The sequence below is a fragment of the Quercus suber genome, unplaced genomic scaffold (genome assembly GCF_002906115.3).
Source record: "Quercus suber isolate HL8 unplaced genomic scaffold, Cork oak 2.0 scaffold_188, whole genome shotgun sequence".
NCBI lineage: Eukaryota > Viridiplantae > Streptophyta > Magnoliopsida > Fagales > Fagaceae > Quercus > Quercus suber.
This window is the reverse complement of record NW_027069646.1, coordinates 1,186,605-1,202,747: the sequence shown is the minus strand read 5'-3', so window position 1 is coordinate 1,202,747 and position 16,143 is coordinate 1,186,605. Positions and strand designations below refer to the sequence as shown.

Here is a 16,143-nt window from a genome sequence, read left to right as displayed (position 1 = left end):
TGTTGAGTAAATTTAGATCCTGGTTGTTATTTATTATGCAAATTAGCCAATAGTAACCCGAGTACTGTTATTATAGGCACCAAAAAATTCACATGAAATTTCACACCCTCCACATAATTCTTAGGTATGAAAATTTATGTAAAATTTTCGGCGTCTATAGAGTTATTGTATAAGCTAAGGCTTAACAAACACAAACACAAAACAAAACAAAACAAAAACCTCAACAAGTGAGTTCCTTACATGATTATACACTTTTATATATCATCAATTAATTTTGGAACATATTTTGCGAATTTCACCAGCATTGCCTATCTTTACCCCAATGTTACTCATTTTAATCATGGACTTCCTAAATTCCAAATTAAAGCTTAGACCCATCAAGAAGCGCTGGACAATGGTTTTTGTTGAAGCATCAGTCCACAACATTTGATCAGACTCAAGGACCCCTCGCCCATTTCTCAAATTTGTAAAATAAGAGGTGTCAAACCTATTAGGGCTACCAGTATCCAATGCAACTCGCTTTGAATCGTCTCCATTTTGTGGGCAGAGTCCTCGTAGTTGAGGAAGGAATGATGGATCAATAGATGGGTCCACAGCACCGTTCCCTACTTTAGTGAAATTATACATTCTGTATTGGAAGAACCGGCAAGCTGAAGTTCCTATGGTGTGTCCTCCTATTAGAAATGACAGAAAAAAAAATGTTAGGTTATGTTGAAGTAATTGAAGAAACAAAAAAACAATTGTAATGAGGGTCCATAGCATAAAACTGTAAAGGGTATATCTCTCTCACTCCCGTGTCATTTTTGTTTTCTTTTTTAATGATTGATTATCGCTATATTCATGCTTATTGTAATATATTTTGTTCACCATCAGTCCAAAACCTGGAAAAAGTGAGGAAGATAATTTAACACTTATCTCACTAATTAAGTGAGGAAGCACTCCGCAATGGGTACCACGGCTCAAAATGAAAGTTATTTGTCTTCTTCTTTAAGACAAAAACTAAGAGATTCGTTTTACTAGACTAGTCCCTCATAAGTAAAGCTCAAATATAGTCTGTTAGTTACTCCTTGTTAAACAATATTACTCTCATAACAAAGGGATCTAACTGTGCAGTCAGTAGTATGAAATCCTCGAGGCTTTATATATATATATATATACTACAAAAGATTTACAAATTAAGGTAACAAAAATAAAATTGATATCATTTTAATAAATATATAATAAATGAATGTTTAAATTACTTTTTTTTTTCTTTTTTTGTTATTGGTAATATGTCAATTTGTAAGATTATATATTAAAATTTGTAGTATCTCTAGCATTTTCTTGTGTGTGTGTTATTTTGGTTTTTTTTTTCAACTTATTGATTGTTTTCTCATTACCGACAACAATCATGGTTTCATTGTTTAGTTGCGCTTCTCTCACTCACTTTCATTACAAAACGTCAAAACCTTGCCAGCTTGAGTTAAAGAAATATTACCAGCGAGGGCCACAAGATCTTGAGTATTGAGACCCAAAGCAGAAAACTTTTGCTTTTGCACATCGACGGAGTCAGTGAATGCTGGCAAATTGGCAGTATCAGATGCCAATGAAACCCTCCCGTCTCTGCGTCCTAAGGGAACAACCCAACTAGGTCCATTTGTCTGCATCATAAGTCCCAAAGGAGGATTAATTATTAACCAAACTCTTCAAAGAACAGATAACACAGAAATACAAATTCATACAACATTCTATTTTAATAAAGTTTTTCTCCAAATCAGTCAAGACTGATTAACATATTTGCTTATAAAACCATTCATGTATATCATTTAAACAAATATCATAATCTATTAATAGGTCATGTAACTAATGTAACTAAATGCACACATAAATGATTTTATCAATTGCTAGTTGGTTAGAGGAATTTACTTCCATACTATTTTGAAAGTAAATTTTTTCCATGTGATAATTACCAGAACAACAGAATCACGGGCAGCAAGGGCAAGAATATCAGCACAAGAGACAATGCCAGGGCATGCAGCTTCAAGTTGTGTCTTGCATCATCAATAACTTCATATCCTCTAAGTAATAGGTTAGGACCAGCTGTTCTTTCAGTGTTAGACCCTGAAATAAGGATAGAGGCATCACAACCCTGCACAAAACAGTCATGAAAAAGCATCCTCAACAATCCAGGAGCCACAGTGGGATCAGAACGGAAATGAGATTGAACTGTTGAACGAACAATGGATTCAACTCGAGGACACGCAGCAGAATAAAATCCAACTCTTGTGCCTTGGCCATGCACCAAGGAAGCACTCAAGGCAAGCAAGAGAAACGTAAACAAAATCAATATATGGCTGAAATGTCCACTCGCCATTATGACTAAAGAAAAATGACAGCAAGAGAAAGAAAATGAAACTACTAGACTAACTACTAGTCAATTCAATTCTTGAGAGAAGTATTTTTGAATTGTTAAAGAAATTGCTTGTAAGCCAGAGTTATATACAGGCAAGAGTGAAGTCAAATTTTTGTAACAAGTAAACAAAGACGGCTATTCAAATTGAAATGATTCCAAAAAATTAGATAATGTATGGCCCAGCTTATAGCTGGCTTCAAGGGTTTGTCCCCCAATCATTTCCATAGTTTGCATTGGCGGGCTTGACGCAATACTGTTTCAACTTTCACGTGAACACGAGGCAGAGTTTTTTGTCTTATAATTACCTAATAATATCCATTTATAATTTAACTCCACCTACACTGTTGAAAAAGTGATCGAACAACTTACTGTATAGGTTGTTTCCGTGAAAGAAAGAAGGAAACAGATACCAAGCCCATCAAAAACAAGGAAAGATATACCAAGCTGTAAATAAATGTTTAGGGGACAGTACCCAAAAAAATAAAAGCTCAGTTTTTGTATTGCACGCATTAAACTCTAGACTTTTAAATGAAATATTTTAAACCCTACACTTTTATTTTTGAGAAAATAAATCCTACACTTTCATAAATTATAAGTGTACCTCTTGATGGGGATGACAATTTTGTCCCACCCCTCTCCGCTTCGCCCCACGCGGATTTTACCCCTCCTCGTAAAGGTGGTGAGGTGGAAATGGGGCGAGATTTTAACCCCGCAATAAGGGATAGAGCGAGGATGGGTTTAGACATTTTAGACCCAACCCGCTCTATTCCTACCCTGCCCTACTTCATTGATAATAGTTAAATTGTAAAATTTTTATATCCTAAAACCTTACTATTTAAACAAACATATCATCAGCTTATTTAATTCTACCTAACAAGGCTTTCTATCTTTTTCTTTTCTCTAGCAAAGTTGGAAATAAGGTACCAATTTTAACATTTTCTTTTGTTTTTATCATAAACAAATTTATATACTATCGAACAATTGATTTTGTATAATGAGATTTTTGTTTTTTTTTTTTTGTGATATTGTCTTGTTAAACACTTTAATAATATTATTCAATTTTTGCTAAAAATTAGTTTGATTTGATGGGATAAATTTATTTGTAGTTTCAAGTATATTTTTATTAACGAAATAAATTTTATTAAAAACAATTGTAATAATTGTGGACAAATTAACAAGAAGTAAAATTTTACGAGGTAGGGCAGGGCTTTGCAAGGCCCCAAAGGATGGGGATGGGGTGAGAAAATTTTTCTCATCATGTGGGGATGAGGTAAGACAAAACCATGCGGAGTGGGGGCGAAGATCTCATCCTTTGAACCTGTCCCGCCCCATTGCCATCCCTATCTCCTGACAATAGAATCATTTTCTTTTTTTTTTTTTCTTTGGGTGCATTTATGAAAGTCGGGGTTTACGGTGTCCAGTTTAAAAGTACAGAGTTTAATGTGTCGCAATGATAAATCTTTTTTTTTTTTTTTTGCAGTTTCCCCTAAACTTTAGAATACAAGATAAATATTAGCCAAAAATTATGTAACTCATCTGATAATCATTTTTAAGTGCTTTCAATGAAAACATTATAGGANTTTGGGTGCATTTATGAAAGTCGGGGTTTACGGTGTCCAGTTTAAAAGTACAGAGTTTAATGTGTCGCAATGATAAATCTTTTTTTTTTTTTTGCAGTTTCCCCTAAACTTTAGAATACAAGATAAATATTAGCCAAAAATTATGTAACTCATCTGATAATCATTTTTAAGTGCTTTCAATGAAAGCATTAGGATTTAAATCCTTATTTTCCCAAATATGGAATGAATATATATATATATATATATATATATATGTTAAAACCTAACATAAACAGTAAAACTTGTTGCACGTACATGGAAAATTATTAGGTACTCTCATAGTACCATAAATGCGTAGTCCCCCTTCTCACATGAATGGTGGGCCCACCATGAATTTAATTAATGAGGCTCATCATTCATTTGAAAAGAAGGAATACGTATTTATGATACTCTGAGAGTACACAATAATTTCTCGTTGCAGATAGGTCTGTACCTGTACACACAAACTGAATTAATCTCTGGATATTTCTTCAATGAATAAGAAAAATTAAACCCACGTTGGTACCAATAAAGTATAAAACATACGTTTAAGCAACAACTTGCAAAATAAAGGCCCGACAATACGCTGGTTGTTAGTTGCTAATTAAAAGGGCATTATACCGACTTTAGGAAGCTCTCCTTTTTCAAAAGTAGAGAATGACTATGAAATTATTAGGAACCAATCCAACTTGCACTGATAGCGAACCAGGGACAGCTTCAATATTTATTAGAGGACCAAAAAACAAAAAACCAAAAAATAAAAACTATATATTCCTCATAACTTTTTTTCGTAATAATTGATGTGACCAATTTTTTTTTTTTTTTTTTTTTAGAGTTTCAACCTATGATGTCTATTCATGATGATAGCTCTTTATTATCAGACCAAGGTACCAATCAGTTTTTTCTGTAGGCAGAGATTGAATTCAAAATCTCTTATTTAACCATTAGAGACTTTAACAGTTGAGCTAACTGGAACCCACAATTGATGCAACCAATTGGGAGGGATATATAGACGCAAATGCAAATCAATGGCACTAGGACCCCATTAGATTTAAATATTTTTCAAAATTATATATATATATACACACACACACACACATGAATTTAAAAGATTGAATCTATAATGTCTGTTCATGATGATAGCTCTTTATCATCAGACCAAGACACCAATTAGTTTTTTCTATAGGCAGAGATTGAAAGCAAAAGTTTTGGACTTTGAAATTTATATGTTATCATATTGTCTACCTCCATCCCAGCAAGGATTGTTTCAGTGATTATTTTAAAATTTTATTTATGTGTGTATTTGGGTGTGTATATTTTTACTTGGCAATACACAGAACTAATATTAATTGGTTTTTAGTTGGAAGAACATTTTACAAATAACGAGATAATAAATATGATTTGTAAATTATAGAACTTTAACAATAATATTTTTCATTTCAAAGAAAACGTGCAAATAAATTAGAAGCAAAAACTAGGCTTCACAATACAATGAAAAATGAAAAAGTTTATTGAAAGATCTAGAGAAATTACTAGGAAATATAGTAAAGATTCAATCTTAAATAATTTTAGAGATTTTATTAAAAAAAAAAAAATCAATTTACTCGATAACTGACTGAGTTGAAATGTATTAACAAATAGTTATTATCTATCTTATCTTATCTTTTGTTTGTATTTAATCATAATAGAATAAATGCTATATATATATATATATATATATTCATGGGCCAAAATTTTAGTACTAAATTTGAATTTTGGGTGTCTTCCTCCTCGCCACCCCAAAGCTCTTTTCGCGGCCCACTGATCTAAATGACGTGACCTCTAAGATTTTAAGTGAAACGTCATAATTATTCATAAAAAAAAATAATAATAAAAAAAACCCTAGTTAGACATAATAATAATAATAATAAGAGAAAAAATTAATAAATAAAAAAATTAGATAAGATAAGATCATAGAATAGTAAGCAGATCCAAAAGGAATTGACATATTTGACTTTGTGTGTATTAACATTTTATTTTTAGGAAACAAATCGCTCAAGATTTTGACAAGGACTCCCAAGAAATACTCCGGTGTTAGGTTTATTTGTCTAGGGAGGCTAGCTGTTAATTACTAGAGTAAAATGGCAGAATTAATGGGTCGCAGTATGTAGAATTTCTTTCCCAAGCAACATAAAAGTTCTGCCATGTTTACCAAAAAAATAAAATAAAAGTCCTGCGATAACCTTTTGGTTCAGGAACATCATGAACAAAGGAAATTTAGCATAATATTACAAACAGTGTTACAGTAGAGATCAGAACTGTCACAAGAGTATCTCCAGCAGCTTATTTAAATTTTTATTTTGTTTGAACAATGAACAGTGACATTTAACTTTTACCTATCTACTTTTTCAAATACACATTCTAACAGATTCTCTATCATTTCTCTATCTCATTTAAATATTATTTCTTCATTCATTCTTTATTCATTTTTATTCTTTTTTAATCCTTATTTATTCTTCCTCTATTCATTTAGAATTGCTACAGTGTTCTTTAGATTAAGAGAACGACTGTAGCAACTTCAAAAAGAAATTGGAAAAGTTTTGCTTTAAGAGAAGCTGTTGAAATGAGTTTTTGGTGTATTTGTTCTCCAAAATTGGTTTTAGAGAACCTATTGGAGGTGCTCTAAGAACAGAAAATCAAAAGATGGAAAAAGAAAAAGAAAAAGAAAAAAGCATCGTTATTGTCTTATACTCTTATTACTAGTAGAACTAATCGTAGTCCCTTATCATAAAATATGGGCTTTTGTAATCAACATTTATTAATCAGATAATGTTGGGTTTAAATTTGTATTTTTAATTATTGATTTTTATAAACGTAATAGTTCTCTACATCTCAAATTAAGTGAAGGTGAGAGATTTCATTAAAAAAAGAAAAAAAAATCTTATTTATTTCATACCTTTCATTCAATGAGAAAATGGGCCTGATTCTATAAGGATCAAACCTATGGAATTTAAGGAATGATGGAAGAAAGAGCCCAGATTCCAGGCGAATGAAAATGTGATTGAATCGATCCTAGTTACTCTTCGAGGCAAAGTGAAAGAAGGGAGGAGATTCTTAAATGAGGAAAAGGATCCAATGACTTCGAAAGAATTGAATGAGGATCCATATGAGGTAAAAATCTTATGTATGATTTTTTAGAGTGGCAATAAGGGTGACTTATTAGTCAACTTTTCCATTATTAGCCCCAAAAAAATCAAACTCTACCTTACATAAAGTTGCCAAAGTACACTTAATCTCTAGATTCAAACTTGATTTAAGGGCATTTTTTTTCTACCAGGGCTTTCATTAATGGTTGTTCTTCTTCTACCTTTTAAATTTAATCTACTGATTCAGCAATACCACTATTCACCCTATACTCTCACAAACACTTGGAAAATTACACTTTATCCTCCTAAACTATACTTCTTTAACACTTAACACTGTTAAACTATGGGAATGCACACTTAACCCGTAAATTATTCCCCACATAACACTTACAAGGGCAACACTACATTGAAGGCAAGGGATTCAAATGAACCCCCTGACATGAAGAAAAAAAAAATTATATTTACATATATATATATATATATGACCCCTGAAATAAAATTTTAGACATCCTAACTCTCAAAGAAGTAGAAGATGAAGATGAAGATGCTAACAGAGGAAGTAGCACTAGCAATCTACACACACAGATTGAAAACTAATATGTTGCAAAAAGGTGATACAAATTGGGGATATCGGTGGGGCAGGTGGGGAAATTAATTGGAATGCTACATTTTGCTTTGCTAATTAAGAGTATATATATGTGTGTGTGTATATATAAATGTATTGATAGATTGCCACATTGTGGTCATGCAACAAATATCTTTAGGATAAAGATCCTCTAGATTTTAGGAAGAAAAAAGCACAAAGCATTAAAAGGCCTCTTCGCAATGGCAACTTCGCATTAATGTCAAGGTTGTCACAAGACCACCTTGACTTGTAAAATAATGTGTATATACACTTGCAAAAAAATTGTATACTAAACTAACCTATTCTATCTACTCTAATAAAAATTTTGAACACCCTGACTTGAAAATCATAGGAATTTAGGTTCAACAAAAATAAGAATAATGCTAAATCCACAAAATTTTCACAAAAATTTTACAATATATCTTATGTAGTAAGTTGTTAGTAATTCTAATTTGAGTTCAATACATACAAAAAAATATATCATCTCTTCTCTCAACTCTCAACTCTCCCCCTACCTAGAAAGGCTGCATAAATTTGCTCTTCCCCTAAGCACAAGAGCTCTCTCACTCTACTCCCCATTTTTGTTACGCATTGCCAAAGGCAACCATCAAGAATTAGAAGGTGGAGGAGGTGGAAAAACACTCTTATACTCAGTAAAATCCACTCTCAAAGCAACAACCTTAGTGATAAGCTCATCCAAAAGCTGTCTATGTGCTGCTTGAGTCGTCATAAATATTTCCATCATAGCACGAAGAGAGAGAGGAGGAGGAAAATAGGCTCAGCATCACTAGTCTCAACATCTACCTTATCAACACCATCCTCTGCAACAGCAACTATAAGATCAACAGGAATCTCCTCAGCAGCTAATCTCCAGCAGTAGACTCTACTCGTGATCTCTTGGATGAACCAGCACTTGGTTCAACCATCTTCTTTTGGATGAAAAATGTTTTTCAAGTCATATTCAAGAACACAACCAAATGCTGAAAAATAAAATGTCTTTTTGCATAAACATTTTACGTTGAAACATACATAATCAGAATAGCTTCTCATCACATGGCATTTATTAAAAAGTAAAAAATAAAATAAAATGAACAAAAATATAAAAAGAGAGATGTTTACAGCCATTATAATTATATTTTACTACAAAAGTATTTGAAATTAGGGTGGCTTTTGAATTTCATGACACTCGCCATGTTCTTACGATTTTGAACAAATGAAACCTAAAATACTTCGATAAAAACATTTCATAAACAACACTTTTTTTAGAGCCATACATAAACAACTCATGCAGTAGGGTCTCAACATTATTAATTTGGGCAAACTTTGAAATAGGCAATCAACATTGTTGATATAAGATTAAAAAATGAGCCAAAAAATAGCACTTTTTTTAGAAGTGCTATATTTACAACATTTTTTCAATAAATTATAAGTGGTTAGTTGTTATTGGTTCTAATTTAAACGTACATACTACTTAAATTACTTTTCTACTTTACCAATAACAGTCCGTAATAGTCTATCATATAAAATTTATTATGAAAATATTATAAAAATGCTTTTAGCATATTCTCTTTCTTTTTTAGGATTTAGGATAGACGTGTACTTATGGAGCTCGTTGGTATTGCGCATGCCAGCAACCCCGCTCAATCGGGGGCTGCGACTTTGAAATAGGCCATCAACATTGTTTATGATCCTAATCATTCTTGTCTTTTTCTTTTTAATTGTTAATAATTATGTCATTCGCTGACCTTTGACAATCCATTTTATGCAAATTGTCTTGGCGGTGAAGAAAAAAAAATTATAAATTAATGCTATAACAGTTCTTTATTATATTTTTTATAATTTTATATGAATTTTATTTGGTTGGATTTTGACAATTCTTTCACGAGGGCTATTTCTCGCGCGGTATCAGACAATTGAGAAGAAACCAGTTAAGAAGAAAATATCGAAGAATAAGAAGCAAGCTGAGAAAGAACTAAAGCAAGAAGAAAAGAACTAAACGACATCTACAAGCTACAAGAGTATTTAAGTTAGAAGCTAAACGACATGTAGTTCTTGTTTGTAATTTTTATTCACTTTCATCTCACGTGCTATAACCGTCTCTCACACGTATTGTAACTGAATTACAAACGGGTTGGTTAGTTTGTTAAGTTTGTTACTCTCTGTTTTGGGGTTTTGGGCACAGAGGTGTATATAACCTCACATAATGTACAGATTCATTTTTATCACAAAGATTAAGAGAAAGCTCCTCAATTCCTTTCTCCAATTCCCTCTTTGTGCACTCATAGAATTCTGTTATTCTTTTCTCTGTTTTGTTATACGCGGAATAGCCCCATGCAATCCATAAGAATCATTACAAAACAAAGGTGAGCTCACTGCTACTATTAAATTTGCAGGCCATCTAATTATTCTCTAACTTTGCTATGATCAGCAGACTTTGCTTACTCTCTTTCCGAATTTTGACCTCAAATCATCCTATAAATATATTGATTGTCCTCCTTCATTCTCACAATATTGAATATCCACAAGCAAAGCTTAGAGCTACTACATATTTGAAAATACAAAACCTCCAATTTAGCTTAACACACTCCATCCCTATCATAGAGATTTAAAATAAAAATATATATATTTTAAGTTTTTAACTAAGAATATTCAAGTTAAACATATATATAAAATAAAAAAAATAATGTGAATTTAGTTTTCATGTATTAAATTTAGGAAATAAAAATAACAAAACCCACTATTCCTATATAAAAGTTTATGACTATTAAGAATCAAATTCATAATATAATATATATATATATATATATTATTATATTTACTGAGTACTGACATGGCCTTGTTTTTGTTCTTTTTCTTTTTTTACCATTTCCTTACGTTTAATGAGTCGTACAGTAAGAGTCACTTTGCTTCTTATACTATCTCATCACCACACGTTTCTTTCTCCAGGACTAGGAGTAGATTTTTTAACAATTACTTTTACTTATGTTTTTCACATTCTCACAGCCACACACACATTCCAATACTGTAAAAGTAAGCTCTACATGGCTCTAGGAAGTGGAGACAAGACATTGAAAAAGAAAAAAGAAATACTCCACCTACTACACTTTTTTCAAACTCTCATTTCTCGAGACTTTTAGTTAAATATTATTAAATTTAAAATATATTTGTGTTATAAGTACTGTATCCAGTTATTTAAGAGAATAAAGAGAGAAATCGAATTTCAGTAATAGTATTGCTGAAATTCAACAAAAGGTAGGAGAGAAAATGACAAAAAGGAGGAAAAAGAAAAATGCAACAGTAAACTTTGAATTTTGGCAACAGTGTTGTCGAAATTTATCTGCCCAATTTTCCTCTCCCTGCCCGGATGTGTGAGTGTGAAAAGTGCAATAATGAGTGGATGTCCAAAAAAAAAAAGTAATTGCGGCAATGGTATTACTGAAAATGGTAGGGAAAAAAAAGTAAATGCCAAAATCTATGGAAGAATTAAAAAAAAATATAATGTGCTACGTACACAATATTTTTACAATATTTTCACAATAAATCACAATTTAAATTTGACATTGAGATTACTATTTTAATTTAACAATAATAACAAGTAACAACCTGATACTTAGAATTTGTTATAAAAATATTGTAAAAATTGTGTGCACATATTATTTCTTAAAAAAAAAAAAAAAAAGTGTAATGGATTTGCCAAAAATTTTGTGGCAATTGTGGCTTGCCGAAAATGGGAGGAAAAAAAAAGTTTCAATGGGGTTGTGACAATTTTTTTTTTTTGCAATTATGGCAATGTCATTGCCGAAAACGGGAAAAAAATAAAAACTTTTTTTTTTCCTAATTGTGGCAATGGTGTTGTCGAAATTGTGAGGGAAAAATTTTCTCCACAATTTCAACAATGCCATTGCCACAATTGGAAAAAAATAAAAATAAAAACTTTTTTTTTCCAAATGATATTGCCGAAATTCAGCAATGCCATTGTCACAATTAGTAAAAAAAAAAAAAAAAAAAAAATTCCAATTGTGGTAATGGCATTGTCGAAATTGTGGGGAAAAGGAAAAATTTTCCCATAATTTCGGCAATACATTGCCACAATTGGGGAAAAAAAATTCCCAATTGTGGGGAAAAAATTTTTTCCCCTAATTTCGGCAATGCCATTGCACAATTGGAAAAAAAAAAAAAAAAAAAAAAAAAAAAAAAACTTTTTTTTCCAATTGTGGCAATGGTATTGCCGAAATTGTGGGGAAAAATTTTTCACCACAATTTCGGCAATGCCATTGCCACAATTGGAAAAAAATAAAATAAAAACTATTTCTCCCCATTGTGGCAATGGTATTGCCGAAATTGTGGGGAAAAATTTCATTACTACAGTTGGAAAAAATAAATAAATAAACTTTTTTTTTTTTTCAATTGTGGCAATGGTATTGCTAAAATTGTAGGGAAAAAAATTTTTGTGGTAACTTTCGTCCAAATTTACAGTAGCAACTTGTGAGTTAATTTCGGCCAACAAATTTTGTGAATTTCAAAAAACTCAAAACATAAAAGTTGTAGATATTTAAGTCACGGTTTCATCCCATCTGGCCTTTAGTCAATTAGATTTTTGAAGAGAGGCCATTACCACAATTGGAATTTTTTTTTTTTTTTTTTTTTTACTAATTGTGACAATGGCATTGCTGAATTTCGGCAATATCATTTGGAAAAAAAAAGTTTTTATTTTTATTTTTTTCCAATTGTGGCAATGGCATTGTTGAAATTGTGGAGAAAATTTTTCCCTCACAATTTCGACAACACCATTGCCACAATTAGGAAAAAAAAAAGTTTTTATTTTTTTCCCGTTTTCGGCAATGACATTGCCATAATTGCAAAAAAAAAAAATTGTCACAACCCCATTGAAACTTTTTTTTTCCTCCCATTTTCGGCAAGCCACAATTGCCACAAAATTTTTGGCAAATCCATTACACTTTTTTTTTTTTTTTTTAAGAAATAATATGTGCACACAATTTTTACAATATTTTTATAACAAATTCTAAGTATCAGGTTGTTACTTGTTATTATTGTTAAATTAAAATAGTAATCTCAATGTCAAATTTAAATTGTGATTTATTGTGAAAATATTGTAAAAATATTGTGTACGTAGCACATTATATTTTTTTTTAATTCTTCCATAGATTTTGGCATTTACTTTTTTTTCCCTACCATTTTCAGTAATACCATTGCCGCAATTACTTTTTTTTTTTGGACATCCACTCATTATTGCACTTTTCACACTCACACATCCGGGCAGGGAGAGGAAAATTGGGCAGATAAATTTCGACAACACTGTTGCCAAAATTCAAAGTTTACTGTTGCATTTTTCTTTTTCCTCCTTTTTGTCATTTTCTCTCCTACCTTTTGTTGAATTTCAGCAATACTATTACTGAAATTCGATTTCTCTCTTTATTCTCTTAAATAACTGGATACAGTACTTATAACACAAATATATTTTAAATTTAATAATATTTAACTAAAAGTCTCGAGAAATGAGAGTTTGAAAAAAGTGTAGTAGGTGGAGTATTTCTTTTTTCTTTTTCAATGTCTTGTCTCCACTTCCTAGAGCCATGTAGAGCTTACTTTTACAGTATTGGAATGTGTGTGTGGCTGTGAGAATGTGAAAAACATAAGTAAAAGTAATTGTTAAAAAATCTACTCCTAGTCCTGGAGAAAGAAACGTGTGGTGATGAGATAGTATAAGAAGCAAAGTGACTCTTACTGTACGACTCATTAAACGTAAGGAAATGGTAAAAAAAGAAAAAGAACAAAAACAAGGCCATGTCAGTACTCAGTAAATATAATAATATATATATATATATATATTATATTATGAATTTGATTCTTAATAGTCATAAACTTTTATATAGGAATAGTGGGTTTTGTTATTTTTATTTCCTAAATTTAATACATGAAAACTAAATTCACATTATTTTTTTTATTTTATATATATGTTTAACTTGAATATTCTTAGTTAAAAACTTAAAATATATATATTTTTATTTTAAATCTCTATGATAGGGATGGAGTGTGTTAAGCTAAATTGGAGGTTTTGTATTTTCAAATATGTAGTAGCTCTAAGCTTTGCTTGTGGATATTCAATATTGTGAGAATGAAGGAGGACAATCAATATATTTATAGGATGATTTGAGGTCAAAATTCGGAAAGAGAGTAAGCAAAGTCTGCTGATCATAGCAAAGTTAGAGAATAATTAGATGGCCTGCAAATTTAATAGTAGCAGTGAGCTCACCTTTGTTTTGTAATGATTCTTATGGATTGCATGGGACTATTCCGCGTATAACAAAACAGAGAAAAGAATAACAGAATTCTATGAGTGCACAAAGAGGGAATTGGAGAAAGGAATTGAGGAGCTTTCTCTTAATCTTTGTGATAAAAATGAATCTGTACATTATGTGAGGTTATATACACCTCTGTGCCCAAAACCCCAAAACAGAGAGTAACAAACTTAACAAACTAACCAACCCGTTTGTAATTCAGTTACAATACGTGTGAGAGACGGTTATAGCACGTGAGATGAAAGTGAATAAAAATTACAAACAAGAACTACATGTCGTTTAGCTTCTAACTTAAATACTCTTGTAGCTTGTAGATGTCGTTTAGTTCTTTTCTTCTTGCTTTAGTTCTTTCTCAGCTTGCTTCTTATTCTTCGATATTTTCTTCTTAACTGGTTTCTTCTCAATTGTCTGATACTCCCCCTCAAGATGAGATTCAGAACTATGTATGTTCAACACATTCATCTTGGAAATCAAGAACTTCAATTGTTGGCTGCATAAAGCTTTGGTAAACAGGTCTGCTACCTGTGTATGTGTTGGAGTGAAAAATAAACGAATCACCTTTTCTTGCACCTTGTCTCGAACCAAGTGACAATCTACCTCTATATGTTTTGTACGTTCGTGGAAGACAGGATTTTCACCAATGTGGATTGCTGCCTGATTATCACAGAAGAGCATTCCAGGCTGTGGATGATCAACTTCTAAATCTTTCAACAAGGCTAGCAACCAAGTCATTTCACAAACTGTTAAGGCCATTGCCCTATATTCGGCCTCAGCTGATGATCTAGAAACTATGGATTGTTTCTTAGACTTCCATGAGACCAATGACTCACCTAAGAAAACACAAAAACCAGTGGTTGATCTTCTGGTATCTACACAAGAAGCCCAATCTGCATCCGTGTAGGCTTTCAAGTGTAGATCAGACTTTGATGACAGAAGAATGCCTTGACCAGGTGATCCTTTGATGTACTGCAATATTTTGTGTGCTGCATCAAGATGTGGCTTTCTAGGCTTAGCCATGAATTGACTCAATTTATGCACAGAGTAAGTAATATCTGGTCTTGTGATTGTTAGGTAAAGTAACCTTCCAATTAACCTTCTATAGACCCCAGGATCATCCAATAACTCACCTTGGAATTTACTGAGTTTCAAGTTCTGCTCCATTGGTACCTTGCTAGGCTTGCATCCTTCCATACCAGCATCCTTAAGGACTCCTAATGCATATTTCCTTTGACATAAGGAAATTCCCTTTTCTGATCTAGCAACTTCAAGCCCTAAAAAATACTTCAAATTACCAAGGTCTTTTAACTTGAACTCAAGATTCAAGGAGGTTTTGAGGTCTTCAACTGCTTGAACATTATTGCTTGCAATGAGAATGTCATCAACATACACAAGCAATGCTATGAAAGTCTGATTAAACTTCTTGGTGAATAAAGAATAATCAGATTTTGATTGCTTGAAACCATATTTCAAAATGGTTGTAGAAAACTTTGAATACCACTGCCTTGATGCTTGTTTAAGACCATATAAAGACTTGTGGAGCTTGCTAACCAGATTCTCCCCCTTGCTGTGAAAACCAAGAGGCAACTGCATATACACTTCTTCATGGAGAGAGCCATTTAGAAAGGCATTGTTCACATCAAGTGAACCAAATGCCAGCCTCTCACAGCAGAAATAGCAAGCAAAGTCTTGACAGTGGTGAGTTTAGCAACTGGAGAAAAAGTGTCAGTGAAATCCAAACCAGCTTGTTGAGTGAACCCCTTAGCTACAAGCCTAGCTTTGTATCTGTCCAAAGAACCATCAGAATTATACTTCACCCTATAAACCCATTTACACCCAATGGCCTTTTTGTGAGGAGGTAATGGTGTAAGAGTCCAGGTTTGATTTGCTTCCAAAGCAGCAATTTCAGATGCCATAGCAGCCTGCCAATTAGTATCCTTGACTGCCTCATGGTAATATGTAGGCTCAGGAATGGTAGAAATTAAGGAACAAAAATGGGCATAAGAGGTGGATAACTTTGAGGAAGTAAGATAAGTGGACAAAGGATAAGGTGTACCTGACTTGCTGGCAGGAAGAGAAGGAGTAA

At 32.2% G+C, this 16,143-nt stretch overlaps 2 protein-coding genes across 2 annotated transcripts; both read right to left on the bottom strand.

Annotated features, from left to right (window-relative positions):
• Window positions 1–209: 209 nt before the first annotated feature.
• On the bottom strand, window positions 210–2,473 carry LOC111997072 (cationic peroxidase 2). The gene is given in 4 exon segments (XM_024029122.2): window positions 210–674; window positions 1,478–1,640; window positions 1,950–2,035; window positions 2,038–2,473. Coding segments are annotated over 4 exon segments (975 nt in total). The 5' UTR covers window positions 2,354–2,473; the 3' UTR covers window positions 210–264.
• Window positions 2,474–14,381: 11,908 nt separating this feature from the next.
• LOC136069777 (uncharacterized mitochondrial protein AtMg00810-like) lies at window positions 14,382–15,650 on the bottom strand. Its single transcript, XM_065778674.1, has one exon. The coding sequence runs from the start codon at window positions 15,648–15,650 to the stop codon at window positions 14,382–14,384; it is 1,269 nt and encodes a 422-aa protein (XP_065634746.1).
• Between the last annotated feature and the right edge of the window lie 493 nt (window positions 15,651–16,143).